This window comes from Chiloscyllium plagiosum, unplaced genomic scaffold (genome assembly GCF_037043375.1).
Source record: "Chiloscyllium plagiosum isolate Xiang-an unplaced genomic scaffold, Cpla_swu_hap1 HiC_scaffold_42, whole genome shotgun sequence".
Classification (NCBI taxonomy): Eukaryota; Metazoa; Chordata; class Chondrichthyes; order Orectolobiformes; family Hemiscylliidae; genus Chiloscyllium; species Chiloscyllium plagiosum.
In genome coordinates, this window is record NW_028270180.1 from 8577827 (window position 1) to 8597192 (window position 19366).

General features: G+C 43.0%; 1 protein-coding gene across 6 annotated transcripts in view; it reads right to left on the reverse strand.

Moving 5' to 3' along the window:
- Window positions 1-19366, reverse strand: part of LOC122542498 (cholesterol side-chain cleavage enzyme, mitochondrial-like) — a 40618-nt gene that overhangs the window by 19212 nt on the left and 2040 nt on the right. For 2 of the 6 annotated variants that reach the window (XM_043680285.2, XM_087981948.1), the window contains exons 2-4: window positions 5296-5451; window positions 3753-3952; window positions 861-1064 (exon numbers count right to left, since the gene is read on the reverse strand). In XM_043680285.2, the coding sequence (XP_043536220.1) occupies window positions 861-1064; window positions 3753-3952; window positions 5296-5451 (560 nt within the window). Of the gene's footprint in view, window positions 1-860; window positions 1065-3752; window positions 3953-5295; window positions 5452-10421; window positions 10555-10721; window positions 10742-11002; window positions 11020-19366 lie in introns of those variants that run through there. The other 4 variants (XM_043680287.2, XM_087981950.1, XM_087981949.1 and 1 more) reach the window with 4 other exon arrangements.

Consider the following 19366-nt stretch of genomic DNA (forward strand, 5'->3'; position numbering starts at 1 on the left):
CACTGCTCCCTGTCTTCACTTGACTTCTGGATCCATTTAAAATTCAAATAATACCCTTCTGCCATTTCAAATCTTGCACCAAGTCCTGTTCACCCATCACCCTGGTCTTCTATTACTTCCAATAGCCTCACACGTTCCTCTCTCTGTAACTTCCGAGAGCGCTACAATTCTCTGAGATCTCTACTTTCCTTCATCTTTCATCCATTGATTACCTCTGATCTTCATTACCCACCTCTGGCAACTGTATGTTCAGCTGCCTGGTTGCCAAGTCTCAGAATTCCCTTCCTCATAAAGCAACCACCTATCTTTAAAACGATTACGCAGATTCAACCCAGCTAAGTGTGAATGAAACTTCAGGCTTCAGAGTTCAGATTTGTCTTGCAATCAACAGTCATTGGAACGTGAATCAGAAAGCATGGCGCTGGAAAAGGCACAGCAGGTCAGGCAGCATATAAGGAACAGGACAGTCGATGTTTTTTGACTCTGACTCTCCAGCATCCGTAGTCCTCGCTTTCTCTAGTTGATGGAAGGTAACTTTCCTTCAATAGCCAATGAGATCATTGGAAAGATTTAGAGAAAATTAAAGGTTAAAATGCTGAAAAGAGGAAAAGAAGCACTGAACTGTCAAACATATGGGAGAAGGAAAGCACAGATGACCAAATTGTAGTGTACAATGTGCTGCTGTCCTTGTTGAAGAAGTGGTTAACAACAAGGATGTAACAGAACAAAATAAAATTACAAATAGAAATAGCCAGAGTAAATAAGCAAAACGTAACAGGAAGTAGAAATTCAACTATTGAGTTCACTTGGCGCCGCCACCGTTTTCCACAATTAATAGACATTTGTCCTGATTTTCTCACCATGTGAAAAAATGGTATCCCAAGCAGCAACGTGATCTTGCCAGATCTTCGATTTAATTGACTTCAGAAGCCCAGGTGGAATATAAAGCATTGGAGTTGTGGATTTGAACATCAACGTAACTGAATCGATGAACTTTTGTGATGCAGGGTTATGGAGACATTGCAGCAAGCCCAGACGTTCTCCATACAATATATGGCAAACAGCTGTAAAAGCAAAGATTGGAAATTCTTCCACTATTTCTTGATGAATTTACATTAACAGACTGACATTAAAAACATTTGGAGATAAAACATCCTTAATAGTCTGGTCTTACTGAAGTAGTAGAGCATATAGGGAGTGGATTTTGAAGTTCCCTCCAAACTGCGCTATCATGTAGCTATCTCAAGCAGCAGACAACCAATGTTCCCTTAAGATGCGCGCATACATCTGAGCCCAGAATTCACTTAAATAGAAGTGGTGCTCTGAGGGGCATATAAGCAATCGTGGTGCAGCTTACTATATTTGGACTTGGGCAATAATGGATGCTGACTGTATGGCCAGCAGCTAAGTCCTTCAAAGAGTGAGAGTGTGGTCTCAATTGTGGAAACTGATTAGGACTGCCTTAAGGTAACAGTTTCTCAGCTATGTTTAGAGGTGGTCTCATTCCTCCTGAACCCCATAAAGTAAGTTAAAATGTATTTTCCGGAGCTTCTTTGACTACACAGTGTATGCAGCCCTGTCCTAACATGGTGGGCCACCTTGAATTGTTATAATGTGTACACAGTGTATGCAGCCCTGTCCTAACATGGTGGGCCACCTTTATTGTTATAATGTGTACACAGTGTATGCAGCCCTGTCCTAACATGGTGGGCCACCTTTATTGTTATAATGTGTACACAGTGTATGCAGCCCTGTCCTAACATAGCCAACGTGGTTCTCTGCATTTCACTGAACCTTGATTCATGTGTCAAAAGGGGCTTATTTCCTGAAAAGGCAGGCAATTTGTAAGTGATAGACTCCTGTAGAGAAGGACACCTTCAAAAGAATAGGCATTAATGGGGCTATAAAGCCTGGTCTACCCCATTTTGCTATCATTACTGTGTAGTTAGCTCAGTTTTAAATGAGTTAAAATTGGCTGTACCTTGTGCCAAATACAGATCTAAAAATTAGCTTCCTGAATATATATCTCCCCTTTTACTTTGCCTGAAATCTAACTAAGGTTAAACTTTACTGAGAAGACATCATGGAACTGAAACTGGATATTGTGAGTTCACAGAAGATGGAACTATATTTTGCTGACCTTCATTCCACATCTCCTACTTTCAGTTCTGTTGAAGTCAACAATGTTGAATATTAGCTGTTATGCTTAAGAGAAAGGGCATACGATACAATTGGAATTGATCCCCACTCCTGTCCAATTTCACCAACACTTTTTATGTGAATAACAAAACATGAGTGTTAAAATTAAGATATTAATAATTTAAATAAATAATTGAGCTCAGCTACGCAAAAGGGGCTAATGCTGACTGCTAATCTGGGGTTACTTTAGAGACACTGTACTGAAGCATATTTAAGATGCTCCAGTTTTCCAAAAACTAGTACAACATTCTTACTTCTTTATATAGTAGAACATTCAACAACTAATGAAAAACAATACCTGTTTAGTGATTTGAATAAAATGGACCAGTTTGGCTCACTGTGGTGTCTGAGCACATCCGTAAAACTGCACCCTTCAGTCATCACCAAATGCTTCAGTCATCACTTCTCTGCTCATTGCTCCATGCTGGCTGGCAGTCTCAAAACTTAATATTTAATTAAGTTTAATTTATCTTCAATCTTTCCATTGCCTTGCTCCTTTTTATAAATCTGTAATTACCTTCGGTTCTGAATGCTATGCTCCTCCAATTCCAAGCTCTTGTAAATCACATATTTTAATTGTTCCATTGTTGGCTGTGTCTCGGCTTTACACATTGGAATTCCTCTCCAAACTTCTCCATCGCTCTCTGTCACTAAGATGCTCCTTGAAATCTAGCCCTTTGACCAAGCTTTTACACATCTCACCTAATATTTCCCTGTGGTACCTAATGTCAAATGTCCTTCTATAACACACTTTGGGATATTTAATTACATTAAAGTCGATACATAAATACAAGTTTTTGTTGCTGAGGTTTGAATATATAAACATACAAATTAGGCACAGGAGTGGCTCCTCAAGTTTGCTCTGCCGTTTGGTAAAATCACAGCTGATCTGACGTTTACCTCAACTTCACTTTCCTGCTACCACCCCTTGCTCCCCCACCCCAATCCCCATTGACTTCCTTGTCAGTTAAGAATCTCAACCTTAAAAATATTCAATGACCCCCCCTTACAATATTCTCTGAGGAAAGAATTGTATGGACTAAAATCTCACTGAGAGAACAAGTTTTCTGCATCTCCATATTAAGTAAGAGGTCCACTTATTACTAAACTAGATTCACAAGTTCTAGTTTATCGCACAAGGGAAACATCCTATCAACATTCACCTAGTCAAGTCTTTTCTGGATCTAATATGATTCAACAAAATCACATCTCATTCTTCTAGACTCCAATGATACAGGTCCAACCTGACCAATCTTTTCCAAGAAAATAGACTGCGAAGCTAAGCAAAAGATCAGTATGATATCACTCTGCCACATTGTTCATGTATGATAACGCACTGCAGTATTAAGGGTTTCATCGCCACAACAAAGAATATTTGCAGTCAAGGTATTCATTTATCACTTAAAATATTTTTCCCATTGAAAGCTGCAGTAAAGCAATTCATACCAAAATAATTAAAAAGTTATTTTTTAAAATAGTTTTGAAGGCTACAACATGCAAGTAAAATAAGGTAATGGCATAACCAAAGTAAAGAAGAAGTGTTGGATCCTTACATTCAAGTGCGAATTTGAAGAGATCATTTGAGAGATCGGCTGTCCAAGTTTCTCTCCCACTGTTCGCAATCTGTTTGTGAACTGTGGACACAAAATCCAACACCACTTCATTGAGAAGTGGCACAAACTTTTGGATAATTTGGGGTGACATCACTGCTTTATTCAAAACTAATCGATCTCTTCTCCATTCTTCCCCACTTCTGTAAAACAGCCACAATGCAAGAAAGAGGTTTTTAAGAAGGTATGAAAACTTGTTATGTAAGTGTCTGTGATAACGATCATCGTCTCTAATCTCTAGCATTTCATTATCTCTTTGAAAAACCTAATTTCACAGCCTCTATCAAAATACCTCCAATTTCCATTAACTTGAAACACTACTCTAACTCACTTAAAAACCAAAGTAACTCTTGAGGAAGGGTCACTGGACCTGAAATGATAACTCTGATTTCTCTTCACAGATGCTGCCAGACCTGCTGAGCTTTTCCAGCAATTTCTGTTTTTGACTCCAACTCACTTTTTGTCTTTTCTCTAAAATTCTGTAATATGTTGGTGTTCTGAAACTACAATCCCATCTTCCCAAAACTGTTCCATTGGGATCCTCCAAACTGGCTTGAATCTGATCAAAATATCCAATGATATCTTGTGCAACTGCAATGGAAGATTAGTCTCTCTTCAACTTTGTCAATTCCTTGCTTTTTCTGAGGCTTTCAATGTAGTTACAAACTTCAACCTTTTCCAATACCTCTTCTTCAATCCTACATTATAACAATTCAAGGTGGCCCACCAGCACATTCTCAGGATAATTAGAGATAAGTAATAACTGTATTCTTGGCAGCACTGCATTCACCCAAAGGTCAAGACAGAAAAACAAAGTCTTCACTAGTTCCTGCTTATCAATTTGTTTCCCACACTTCCTCATTCACAGGCTGTCATCTTGATATCATAAGCAAGCATGGCAATGATATCAAAAATTGGCTGCCTTGTTTCCTACAATTTTAGCCAAAACTACATGTCAGAAATACTTAACTGGCTGTAAAATGCTTTGGGATGTCCTGAGATCATGGAAGGTGCTGCAGAAATGTAAATTTGTTCTTCTATTTTAATGCTTCCCTTGCTGGCATCCTGGGTTCCACCCTTCACAAATTACAACTCATTGAAAATTGCATTGCTGACATACTAGTCTCCTTGGTTTGTTATGATTTACTGGTTCCCAATCTGTTAATGCAACAAGTTGAAATTCCTTTCCCTTTTCTACAGATTCCTTCCTGGCCTTGATCTTTCTAACTCTGAAACGTTATTCAGCAGTATGTTCCTCTACCACAATATTTACTGTTCCATTTTCAGCTTCTTTTACTTTGCTCTTCTTGTAATTCCTCCCAAGTCCCCCTACTTGCAACATCTTTCTTCTCCTTGAAAGACCACCTTAAAAACACTTTTCCATCCTTGCTTTTATAAATGCAAAGTGCTACATCATATATCTAAAATGACAAAATCTCTGCATCCAAAAACTAGAGGTATTAATTTGGCATAACTTTGAACTTACTTCAATAGGACACCATATTTTTCTTTTCTATGGTCTCTGTAAGCCATCCATGGCTTCACCTTCATCCTCTCTGGAAACATGCCTTCAGATTTAAACAAGATTGCAGCATCCTCTGGGTTAATAATGTTTACAGTATTGTTGTAACCAATCTTTTCCCTGGAAATGAATAAAAAGCTCAACATAATACATTTAAAGTAGCTGATTTAACAAACTGGATTGGATTGTTTCAAGAAGCAGTACAATTAATTTCTATTTTAAATACAATTCAGATGGATGACAAAATGACTTTTTCATTATGCAACATTATTTGCATTATTGATCCAACTGGAGATTGTAACTTCTTTTCAATATTCATTTGTTCAGTTCTAGAATTATATCTTTCAATGTGTTGAATGTCAGCTACTTATAGATTAGCCTTGGGACTTGTCTGAATCTGTAGCATAATTATATTCTCATTACAATTATTAGTCTCAACATAAATAAATTCATTTTCAAGCAGTATGGCTTTGATGCACTTCAACTTCAGGTTTACATTGCAAACAAATGCCTTGGGTCCTATTTTGAATTATTGAAAAGGCCAATCTTATAGTGTGAACCACAACATGCTATTTTATTATTTTGTGGGTGTTGGAGATTTGTTCGATCCGAAGCAGCCATCTTGTCACATTCTAAAAGCCTGGAAACCATTCTGAATCTCATATTAGTATCTGCTTGCTATGCTTGTATTTTCCCAGGCTCAGTGAGGTGGTTGGCCTTGCAGCCATATACCTGATAAATGAATTCTTTCCCAGCTTGGGAATCTTCTTCTTTTACAAGAACCTATTGTACTTATTTTTTCCCCAGCACCCATGATGTGTGTGTGCAGGTGTGAGACACAGTGAGAATCTTTATTCAAATTCCACCACCAGGAAGACAGGAAAACACCCGGGTGGCCAGTGACAAGCACTGCCCTTCACATCAAAGGGCATTGCTGTGTGATCAAAACAGTGAAGGGGAGGGTAGGGACTAAATCAAAATAGAGTTGGAGGGAGAAATGATGCACTCCACTCCCTGCGGCACCCACCTCTCCCTGAACAACTCCAGGGTGTTGGTCGACACCGCGTGCTCCTAAGAACCTATTGTATACTAACACTTGCTTATCAGCTACTAACCAACACTATCCAGACACTACGTGACTGAGGCTACTGACTGGGCAAAGTGCCTAACTTGCTCATTATACTGCAATTAACAGTTTGCTAATTGTTAAATGATTGTAACCTATATTAACACGCAACTTCTTCCGCGGTTACGTTAGAGCCCGGGTGTCCTTGGAGAAGGAGCACGCGGTGTCGACCAACACCCTGGAGTTGTTCAGGGAGAGGTGGGCGCCGCAGGGAGTGGAGTGCATCATTTCTCCCTCCAACTCTATTTTGATTTAGTCCCTACCCTCCCCTTCACTGTTTTGATCACACAGCACTGTCCCTTGATGTGAAGGGCAGTGCTTGTCACTGGCCACCCGGGTGTTTTCCAATCTTCCTGGTGGTGGAAATTGAATAAAGATTGGTGCACTTTGTGTCTTTCACTGTAAGAAAAAAAATTAACACGCAACTCTGTTTCGCGTCAGAGTGACTTGTGACCACTCGGTTGACTTGTCTCTCCCATGAGCTCACGAAAAAAAAGTCATTAACTCAAAGTTTGTGTGGTGCAATTTACTTTCCCCCTAAATTGGACTGCTACAAGTGAGTCACCCACTGCATAATTCATCCTATCCCCAACAGCTGGCATAGCCGGCAGGACCTCTATTTCACGAGGTTTCCCGGACTTTTCTCGAGTTTGTCCCTATTTTGTGCAACATTCCTGAGTTGGCGGGTTTTGTTTGCGGGAGATGAGATTACCTCCCTGAGTCAGCGGGTTTTCTTTTGAGACCAGATGGGAGACTTGATTTCACCGCTGGCGGTGTTTCCCTCAGCCATGAGCCAGAGTGAGTAGGATTGGGCTGTGGCGACAGAGGCTAGCAGTTTTAGTTTTGATTCTTAAGGATCAGATAGTAACATTGAGGCACTAGTGACTTGCTGCGGCAAGAAAAGTTGCGTTTGAAGACTTCTCCAAAGTTGCCCTGGCAGTTTGTAGCCATTCCTCGCTCTGAGCCAACAAGCATGAGCAGGGAGCTGGATTCCTTTGTAGCTACAAGATACGCTGAGGCAAGATTGGGTTGAAGGAGACCGCGCCGGACTTTGTGATTAGTTCGGTGACATTTGCCTTGAGTTGTTGGCTGGGATCCCGAGTTCTGGTGTTTGTCTCTGCTTCTCTGTTGTGTCTCCTTGTCTTGCTTGTTTTTGCTTTGCCTTGTCTTGTTCGCTTGCTCTGTTTAGCCAACATATAGATCAGTGGGATTGCAACTTTCCAAGCTTGACGGAGACAGGCTTCCCCCAGGGATGAAGTTACCTCGTTCTGTTGTGAATGGGGGGCCCGCAACACCTAGAACCTTCAAAAAGGATACAGCAGCACCATGGTAAATACGTGGAGTACAAGAATAAGGTAGGAGAACCGCTGGTATCCCCCGAGGGGAGGGAAATGTTTGGAGGGAAATGGCTGAGAGTCATTACGTTATCCTTTTTGCCTTGATCTATATGGTTGGCCCCATAGAAATTGGCCTTATGTTGGTTCATTTAAATTAGATAAGATTGATTTATTACTTAACATTCAGGGAGGGTGTGGTAATTCCACTTGGGATCATAACTATATGTTCACACCTCTTAAAATTTAGAGGTTGCTAAAGGTCACCAGCCTCCCAAAGTTAAGGATCCCCACTGGCTCTCTGAACACACATCTTGTGCTGTGCCTGTTTCACCTCCCCACACCCTATTCCCCTCAATACCCTAAAATCCCTGTTTCACTTTCTGACCTGAGCCCGTTATGGATGAGATTGTTGCGTTCGTTGCCACTCGCAACAGGCTGGCGTTGCTTCCGCACCGCCTGTCGGGTCCTGCCCCCAAGGGGGTGGTCCCACAACATGCATGTCAACGTCTGATGTTTCACTGCAACAGCCGCATGATTGTACTCTCCCTGGCCACCGCTACAGTACACACTTAAATCGACAACAGCTGCGTGTTGACTGAGGGAGGCACCCCTTCAGAGGTTGACAGTCAGTCTCCCTTCCCACCTATCCGTTCCACCCTCCCCTCTGACCTATCACATCCATCCCCACCCCCATTCAACTATTGTACCCTTTGCTACCTTCCTAGCCATCCCCATCCCCATTTATCTCTCCACCCTGGAGGCTTCCTGTCTCTATTCCTGATGAAGGTTTTTGTCTGAAACGTCGATTTTCCTACTCCACGTTTACTGCCTGACCCGCTGTGCTTTTCCAGCACCACTCTGATTTAAACTTATTTCCAGCATCTGTAGTCCTCACTTTTGCCTAATCAGCAAGTGACAATTGCCTGGAATTATGATGGGTTGTATGCCACTTGACAAACCCTGGACCCAGGCAGAGATCTGTGGCATGTTACAGGACACTCCAGATCCAATAAAGTGACCTGTTCTCTTTTTTATAATTTGCTTTTACAAATCTGTGGTATTTATGACTGCCCCATGCAGGATGTCCAGACTTTATTGCAACTGGATTACGGTTCCCGTAGGTCTACCGTTAAAGGCTCTATTGATTTACCCTCACAACAGTGGGACACGGCTGACGACCGTTCTGATTGGTTAGGTAGATATGTCAAGGATGCTATCATGAGCCGCCAGACAGCACACTGACTTTGATGAAGTTACTCGCTGCTCACAAAAAAAACACTGAGACTGTCCCTGACTTTCTCACTCATTTCAGAGATATATGGGAAGGTTCAGCTGGCATTCCTATAGAGCTGTTCAAACCCTTATTACTTGCCTGCTTCATCATCATGCCCAGGTTAATAAAGCCCAGAACCTTACTTGGCGGATTGCCACGTGGAAGGATACTCTCACTATGCTCAATAACATGGACAGGCATAGTCTGTTTTTACTCTAAAAGCGGTAAAGAAGCTTATCCTTGATTAGATTATATTCACCATCAATCACAGGGTCTATCCCGCGCTTACAAACGATTAATCAAATGTTGGCCTTGTGGTCAATAATGGGACTGAGAGCGTAACTGCCATGTGCACGATTCTGCACGATGGTTTGCGCCCCCATAGAGCACTTTTGTTCCACAACACTGACATCAACCTGACGACCCCCGTTCCCCTAGTGCTTAGGGCTGATGTGGGGGGGATGGTGTAGCAGGCTGCTTCGGTACGCCTCTCCCGGACTCCATCTGAAAATCCTATTATGGCAGTGGAGATGGGAGGGCGTTCCGTTCCGGTTTTGATGGATTCAAGGGCCACTCATTCTTGTGCACCTCCCTCTGCGGATCTACTTCTCAGTTCCGTAGTGTCGGTGTCTCTGGTATTGCTTTAATCGAGCCTCTGTCTTACAGTATCCCTATTACTGTCGGACCTATCAAGTTCCCAACTCCGCTATCATTTCACCCTCCTGTCTGGTTGCCTTGCTGGGCCGTGAGAACCTCTGCAAATGGAATGCTTCCATTCATTGTTCTCCTAAGGGTCTTATCTTAGAGATACCCGAGTCGTACTATGCTATTCTACGTGCAGCCATGATTGAGCCCCCACCATTAACCCCATCAATGGCTGCCGTTTACAGCCGACGCTTAGCCACTGAACCAATTCACTTTTTCTTTTTGATTCCTTTGTTACACAGCTGCAAGGCCCCTCATGTTTTTCTGTGCTGGATCCTTTTGACAGGCCGTCCCTTTAGAGTTTTTCATTGTACCGCTGCCCGACTCTGCACTCCCGACCTGTCATATTCTGCACTTGCTGACTCTCTCCTGAAGACAGATTCTGGTATTACCGTCACTGGCCTTTATTATATTGCACACCAGGGACTTTCTACTAATGTTTCCTTTTCAATTCTCCAATCTCGTTTTTTCCGGTCTATGGAGTCTCCTTTTATTTCCATTGTCCTTAAAAGCCCCTGGCTACTTAATGATTTAGCCTCTATGCTTGCGCGCCATCGTGCACTTCCCTGTTCATTCGATCTCATCTCCAGTGATTCGTCATCATTCTGCGTTGCTGCGCACAATACAGACCGTTTCTGCTTGCGCCTACCTGCTTCTATTGTTAAAACTATCTTCATTACTTTGGACCCCTCGGTCGTGTTCTCCTCCGATCGCTCGCAGCTTTTAGATGATTTGCCACCTGCGCTATGGACACTCCATAACCGTGTTGGTTTGGTCATCTCTGCCCTTCCTCACACGGTTACTTTGAAGGCTGGCACTCGCCTACTGTCGGTCCATCAGTATTCACTCACACCCAGTACTACCGAAGGGATCAGACCTGTTATTGCTTCCCTCCTGAAACAGTGCATCCTTGTACCTACACAGAGCCCCTGCAATACCCCCATCCTACCTGTGCCGAAACCTGGCAAACCTGACAGGTGGAGGTTCGTGCAGGATCTACGTGCTGTCCACGCTTTGTTGTTCCTTGTTCCCCTGTAGTGCCTGACACAAATACTATTCTCACTAACGTCCCTGCCTCCGCTACTTTTTTTTTAGTAGTTGACCTCTGGTCAGCCTTTTTCTCTCATTGTCCCCTGATAGTCAGTACCTTTTTTGCCTTTACTTTCAGCACTGCCAATATACATGGACTCGGCTTCCCCAAGGATACAGAGCCCCACAGTTCATGCTTACGCCGTTCAGCGAACCTTCGAAACCCTCCACATGCCTTGCAACAGTGTCCTTGTTCAATACGCCGATGATTTACTCATTGTCTCAGTTTCTTCTGATGCCTGTATGCAAGATACTGTCGCCGTGCTTCAGTGCCTGGCACAGGATGGTCACAAAGTTTCCGTTAAAATGCAGCTCTGCCAACCCACGATTCATTACGTGGGTCTCATGATCTCATAGGGTAGCAAGACCCTCGCTCCTGACCGTCTAAATGCCATTACAAGTCTCCCTCCTCCCACTACATGCACTAAACTTATGTCATTTCTGGGGATGGTGAATTACTGCAGGCACTGGATTCTTGATTTTCGTGAGATTGATGCGCTTTTGAGGGAGGCGTCTTCACCTAAGTAGCCATTGAAACTATAGTGGACCCCTGAAATGACACAGGCTTTTGAATAGTTGAAATCTATACTAAACTGTGTGCCTGCTTTGGGTCTTCCAGACTACTCACAGCCATTTCAACTTTGTTGCTGAGAGGGAGGGATATGCCTCTGGAATTCTGACACAAATGCAAGGGGATCTCTGGTGCCCTATAGCTTTTAACTCTGTTCAGTTGCCACCTGTTGTAAGGGGAATGCCGGCATTTTTGCAAGCTGTGGCGGCTGCCTTGGTAATGGTTGAAAGGTCTACACCCCTTGATCGTCCATGCACCTTTTTTTGTTCCACATTTAGGTTCCCTGCTGCTGAACTCTGCAGCTACCCAACATTTTACTGCTTCCAGGCATATGGGCTATGAGGTCATTCTATTCTCCCGGTCTAATCTTACCCTGTGCCGCACCCGGCTTTGAAACCTGCTATCCTCCTTCCTAAGACCAACCTCAGTGAAACCTGACCATGATTGTTTACACATTGTCCATGATATTGTTACCCCTCGCTTTGATCTTTCGGAAACCCTCTGGATAATCCTGATATGGTCCTTTTCACTGGTTCCTCCTTTCAGCCTTCTGATAGCATAGCCTGCCAGTGTCCTACGATGTGCATGCCTTCTGAGGTCCTTGAATCTGCAGGGTTCCCTAATGGTACTTCTCCACAGGCAGCTGAACTTTTTGGTCTCACGAACATGCATTTTTAGCTACTGGAACATCTGTTAACATTTATACAGATTCCTGCTATGCTTTTGGAATGGTGCATGATTTTGGCATTTCTGGAAGCACAGGGGTTTCATTACTACTTCAGGTAAACCATTACAACATGATCAGCTTATTAATCTTTTGGAAGACATTCTCGTTCCTTCGAGTATAGCTGTCATTAAATGCACTGCTCACACGGTTGCTGGGGATAGTGTCACACGTGGCAATGCTTTTGCTGATAAGGCTGCACAGGTAGCTGCCACTAATCCAACTATGCAGGTCTTGCATTCCCCTAAGATATGCCAGTTTCCCATTGTTCCTGACCTTTTAGAGGTTATCCATACTGCTCAACAGGCAGCCCCTCAATCTGAACGAATTCATTGGGCTCGTTTAGGTGCTGTAGAATCTAAATCCCCTTCGTCGTCTTATGCATTCTGACGGCCACATCTGCCCTAAGTCTCATCCACATGTCTGCCAACTCCATGAGCAGCCAGGGTAATGTCAGTAAGCGGGGCATGTGCCATGCAGTCTCACGTTTTTGGTATTCCCCTGGTTTCACTACAGCTGCTTGTGCTTTGTTATCACGCTGTCTTATTTGCTACAGAACAATAACTTGAAGCCACTGGCCAAGTTTGACCATCTTCCTGTCCCTTCTGGCCCCTTTGTGAAACTGCAGATAGATTTTGCATACATGCCATCAAGGCAGGGTTTCCATTATCTACTGGTGATTGATGATATATTTTCCAAATGGGTTGAGGCTTTTGACACCAAAAAGGATTAGATTAGGTTCCCTACAGTGTGGAAATAAGCCCTATGGCCCAACAAGTCCCTTCCCTCTGACTAACACACCTATTAAACATAGCCAATTCACTGACCTGCACACCTTTGGACTGTGGGAGGAAACCAGAGCACCCAGAAGAAACCCACGCAGACATTGAAAGAATGTGCAAACTCCCCACAGTCACCCAAGGCTGGAATCAAACCTGGGTGCCTGGCACTGAGGCTGCAGTGCTAACCAATGAGCCACTATGCTAGGACAGTTGTTAAATGTCTACTACAAAATGTCATCCCTGGATCTATTGACAGTAATAGAGGCACTCATTTTACTTCTAGTGTCATTGAAGCTATTAGCAGGGTTCCAGGGATTATCTGGAGGCATCACATTCCTCATCAGCCACGGTTCTCTGGTATGGTGGAAAGGATGAATGGCACTCTTAAAGCAGTCCTTACTAAAATATCACAGGATACGGGCTTGCACAGGCCTGATGCTCTGCCCCTTGTTCTATATTTCATCCAGACAACAGGCCTCACTCCTTTTAAGGTATTGATGGGCAGATCCATGCCTACTGCGACAAGGCCTCCTATCCTCCGTGATGTAGCTCTGCTCCTGACACAGGAGTCTCTGATTATATTGAGGTCCTGTCTCAAATTATCATTCAGAATCATGACACTGTCAAAGCAGCCATTCCTGTTCCTACCACTGATCCCATGCATCCTTTCCAGGGGATTACGTTATGAATAAATCATTTGAAAGGAATTCTCTCTGAGATGGATAGGTCCATTCCTTGTTCTTAATCCTAACTGTACTCAAGGTCCAGGGGAGACCAGAAGGGACACACATCACACAGTGCAAGAGGACGCAAGAGGGATACCAGTTGAACTCTGCAAAGTTACCTCCAAAGCCTACAACTGCAGATGGCTCAGCATGATTGCTATTACACTTATGTTGTTTTTGCTTATTTTTCTGTAATTGCATGTATTTGGCTGGGGCCTTCTGTATAATCTGGTGTCCTTGAACAAAGACTTGCATTTCAACACCTTCCTTTATATGACACATCTTTATGCACAGAAGGTCAACCACTCTACCTGCTGAGTTTGTGCACGTTCTTTTCCATTCTAAAGGTGGGGTTCCCTTGAGCCGTTCCTTTTAACAAGTCCGACACTGCTGAATGGTGGCTACATCAGGGTCGTTCTGCTGCTGTAGCATCTTTTCACATCCCTCCCTAGCTTCCTGTAGCTGATAACCGCCCCACCCTCTTATGGGGAGAACTCCCGCCTCCGCTGGCGATCAGCGGGATATAAGAAGGACACATTTAAAAGCTGGTTCCAGCCTCACTGCAATCTCTCTCACACCTCCACCCCTGTTCCTCACCTATGTCACAGCCATGACTACACCCCTAGGAAGTATTTGCATTAAAAGCAAACATCCTTCAGGATTGCAACCTGGTTTCAATAAATGCTTTCACGCCATCCTCCATTCTTCATCTGCTTACCGGTCCACTGCAGATGGAAGCATACTTAATCTCACTTGCCAACAAGACTTCCATCAATTCTTTTACCACCTTTTGGACTGGAACCCAATGCAATCATTTATTGGCCTTCAATGGCACTCACTTCATTTTGTGGCCAAAAATCCGACCCCTGGCTGCCTACCTCCTGGACTGGCGGCTGTTTTTTAGGTTATGTTGTCCCTTTCCTTTACCACTGTCACACTTCACCTTTCGAGATGTCAAAACCTCTTACCAAGAGTGCACTTACTACCTTTCAGCATCTTTTAACTATCTTCTCCCTTCCCTATGCCACCCTCCAGCTTGAGGTTGAGATTCACCATATTGCAATCACTCTGGAAGAGATTACTAATGCTACATCTTCAGCCTTTGACCTGCTCAATGCACAGATGGTCACTGTCCATACCATTGCTCTCAAATCGCATGGCTCTCAACTACCTCTTGGCCAAGAAAGGAAGCACTTGTGCTCTTATTGGCTCTGACTGTTGTACCTGCATCCCTTCCTCTCGTGAGAACATTATGAACATTGCTGCCCATATTCGCATTGTTGGCCTCCTCTCTCCATGGCACTATCCCCTATTGGGATCTTTGGATTTGGATGGGTAGGTTGCTTGGCTCTTGGGCTTCTACACTCCAGGGCCTTGTGGTTCTCAGTGCTGTTTTTGTTTTGTGCTCTCTTATTATTTTCCTGAAACAATGCTGTGGCTGTTTCGGCTCCCTACTGATGCCGAATACCCTTGCTTCTTCCTAGCTTGTACAGCTTCCTGTTTTGGAGGTTCCCCCACCAGTGGATAACTTCATTGACTCCTACTGTCTTGAGCCTGGTGACCTTGACTCTGACAGTTACCTGGACGACTCTTAAACCCCCACCGCCCGACAACCCTCCTGGGTGTGGTTATGTCCCTCCTTTTGCCGGTTCCTCTGATCTGCCGTCCTGATTTGGTGAGACAAGAAAGGGAAGGAATTGAGAGATTTGTTAGATCTGAAGCAGCCATCTTGTCACATCTAATAGCCTGGAAACCATTCTGAATCTGTGTCTGCTTGCTATGTTTGTACTTTCCCAGGCTCAGTGAGGTGGTTGGCCTTGCAGCCATACTGATACCTTTTGAATGAATTCTTTCCCATAATGGGAATCTTTTTACAAAAACTTATTGTCTACTAACCAACATTATCCAGAAACTACGTGACTGAGGCTAGTGACTGGGCAAAGTGCTTAACTTGCTCAGTTTATTAATTGTTAAATGATTGTAACCTATATAACCACACAACTCTCTGTATCCCGTTGGAGTAACTTATGACCATTTGGTCAACCTGTCTCGTGAGTTCACGAATAAACCATCAATAACTCAAGGTTTGTGTTGTGCGATTTACTTTTCCCCTAAATTGGACTGTTACGAGCAAATCAGCCACTGCATAATTCATCCTATCCCCACAGTGGGATAAAAGGTACCCTTGATGAGATCATTTCTCATTGTGTATAGTACAAACTCATGAAAGGCACTTGAGCAATCTTGCTTGGTATTTAAAAGTGTCTGATCTACTTCAGGTTACGTGGGAAGGGTAAGGTATCAAGTGCTGGAGGAATTAGGTGAAGCTAGCTGTTTCATGATGCTACTTGTCGTAGTATCATGATTGGTGTTCTCCACCAACAATATGCTGACATCAAGTGAAAGAGTTGTTTTGCCGATCACCATGAGTAATGTGATATGAATTTCAATGCCAATGTGATGCTGGATATGTGGGACACTTGTTCCAATCACTGGTGGACTGTATCAAACAACACATTCCTTTGGGCGAGTGCAACAAATAAGGTGCTAATTGTATCCAACCCCGTCAGCACTTGCAAAGCTTGCAACACCATGAGCAACATTATAGGTAATTCTGCAATTCGACAATATTTGCTGGATAATTCTGTTGTGTAAATGACCACAAGTTACTTTTAATTGGGCCACTTCTTAAGAAATGTCTCAAACGGATACTTAAACAATTAATTTTTATTGCATTTGGCAATCAAAATAAGACTGCCTCAAGTAAGCAAGCCTCACAACCCAACTTAGCCATTACCAATTTAATGTCCAATTTAAGCTATGATTCCAACCAACAAGGTCTGTCTCTGGACGTCCAGGTTCCGATCCTTCTGCAGTGTTGTTCTCCAGAGTTCTGCTGCTAAAGAATCCTGAAGTTGAATTCATAAAGGATTTTAAGTCTTGTGAAGTTTGTAATGTGACATTATTGATGATCCTTTAGATCCTTTTGTCCATAACATTGCTTACACTTCTGGAGTCATGCTGGATAATCCTTTCTGTATCAAAGGATTATGTTGACAACTAATTTAGGATTGTCAACTGGGCTCACAGGATGACATTGTTGCATATAGTGAAGGATACATTAATGTTCAAGGTCTGTTTTTTCTGCAGACAGAATATGTAAACACACTCTCCCTCCTTTCAATGCAACAAAAAGGTGAAAGCCTATTGCTGGTTCATTTCTCAGGGCAGTGCCCTTGCCAACGTGCATGGTTTAAAACTTAAACAAAACCTGCCAGCTAACTGCCAGTCATCAAACTGACACATTCTTCATGGCAATATCTCTACCAAAGTCCACTTGACAATCACTCAGCACTCTCCTTTTTTGCAGTATGAATGTTGGTTTTCCCCTTGAATTGATATTCTTGTGAATTGTCCTGCTGAGTGCAAGACAGAAAAAAAGCTTCAACAAAATGTGGCTTTTGTTAGTAATACTCAAATTCTACACTCTCAAATGACCATTTAATCACAGAAATGTTATCTCAATCAATAGAGAGGTTCCCAGAAATGAAGTTGTTTCTTTCAGATCACAGATTTCATCACCAGCATTGCAAAGTTGCACAAAATAGATGACAAGCTGATTACTAAAACTAATCCCTTCACTGCAGCAGCCAGCACCACCAAGCTTTGTATTTCGTGGCAGATTACTTGAACATCCAGAACATTACTGAAGTGATGCACAGGGGCGTATGCTCCTTTGCCCAATTCCATGATTTTCATGGGCAGAAGGCAGCTCCACTTTATTAGCTTTCAACTGCTGTGAAACTCCAAGCACACTGTGTACAAAAATGCCCCTTTATCCTGGTAGCAGCTAGATTTCTTTTTCAGTTTTCTGCCTGAAGGCTGGTCCAATCTACAGTCAGAACAGTGAGGTAAGTCTTGAGTTCTTTCCAGCCAGAACCAGGAATTGAGTTGTTGCCATTAATCTGTTCCGCAGGGCATATAGCCAACTGAATTGATTGGCTGCCAATGAGATTGAACTGCTGTGGCAACACCTACATTTATATGCATGTTGCAGCCTGGAACTATGGTTAGTGGTGTTAGAGACTAAAATAGCACATATGATACCTTTAGGTTTTGATAATCTAAGGTACCATCATTTATTCGAAAAGCAGGTAAATTAGGTGGATAGCTGTCATCAAGATCATGGTAGGATTAATCTCTGGAATCCTAAATTCAAATGCCTTCAAAGATCAGGTGTAACATTGCAGTCCAGCTCTGCCAATGTTTGAAAGATATCAGGGCCATGTAGCTTATCCACACAGCATCCTCATTGAGAGGTATTATAATTGAACATTAGGAGCCCTAAGCACAACCAGTGACAGAAGAGGATATTGAATTTACTTTGAGAGTTATGATCTGTCTCAGAGGTATGTCACAATATGTCATAGAGTTCTCCAGCACTGAGACAGGCCCTTCAGCCCAAACTGGTCCATGCCAATTAAAATGTCTGCTCATACTAACCCCATTTCCCTGCACTTGGCCCATATCTTTCTAATCCTTTCCTATCCATGTATTTGTCCAAATGCCTTTTAAATATTGATAATGTATCCATGTCAAACACTTCTGCTGGCAACTCATTACATATCCAGATGTTTCCTTTTATTCTTTTCCCCTCTAACCTTAAACTGATGCCTTCTAGTCCTCGATTCCCAACCCTGGGAAAAAAACTGAGTGCACTCACCCTATCCATGCAACTCATGATCTTAAATGCCTCTTTAAGGTTACCTCTCTGTCTCTTGCAGTCTGAAGAAAAAAGTCCAATCTTGTCCAACCTCTCCCTATAACTCAGACCATTGAGTCCTGGCAACATTCTTGTAAATTTCTTCTGCATTCTTCCCAGGTTAATAGCATCCATCCTATAACAAGGTAACCAAAACTGAACACAATATTCCAAGTGCTGCTTCACCAGCGTCCTGTATAACTGCACCATAACTTCCCGACTTCTGTACTCAGTGCCCTGACTAATGAGGGCCAGTGTGCCAAAAGCCTTTTTTACTGCCCGATCTACCTGTGAATCCACTTTCCGAGAACTGTGAATGTAATCTCCAAGATCCCTCTGTTCTACTACACTCCTTAAGACCTATCATTCACCATGAAACTCCCACCTTGATTTAACTTTGCAAAATGGAAGACCTCACACTTATCTATATTAAACTCCATTTGCCATTTCTCGGCCCACTTCCCCAGCTGATCAAGGTCCTGCTGTAATTTCTGATAACCTTCCTCACTCCACGATACCACCTATTTCAGTATCATCAGCAAACTTACTAATCATGCCTTGTACATTCTCACCCAAATAATTGACATGGATAACAAACAGTAATAGGCCCAACACTGATCCCTGAGGCTCTCCACTAGTCACAGGTTTCCAGTCCAACAAGCATCCATCCACTAATACCCTCTGCTTCCTACCATCAAGCCAATTTTGTCATCAATTTGCCAGTTTGGTCTGGATTCCATGCAGCCTAACCTTCCAGAGCAGCCTACCATGTGGAACCTCATCAAAGGCCTTATCGAAATCCATATATACTATGTCCATCGTCCTGCCCTCCTCAACCTTCCTGGTCACTTCATCAAAAAACTCTACCAAATTTGTCTGTGCAGGTTGATTAAACATACCTTTTCAGCAATTAATATATCTGATCAATAAGACTTAGGAGC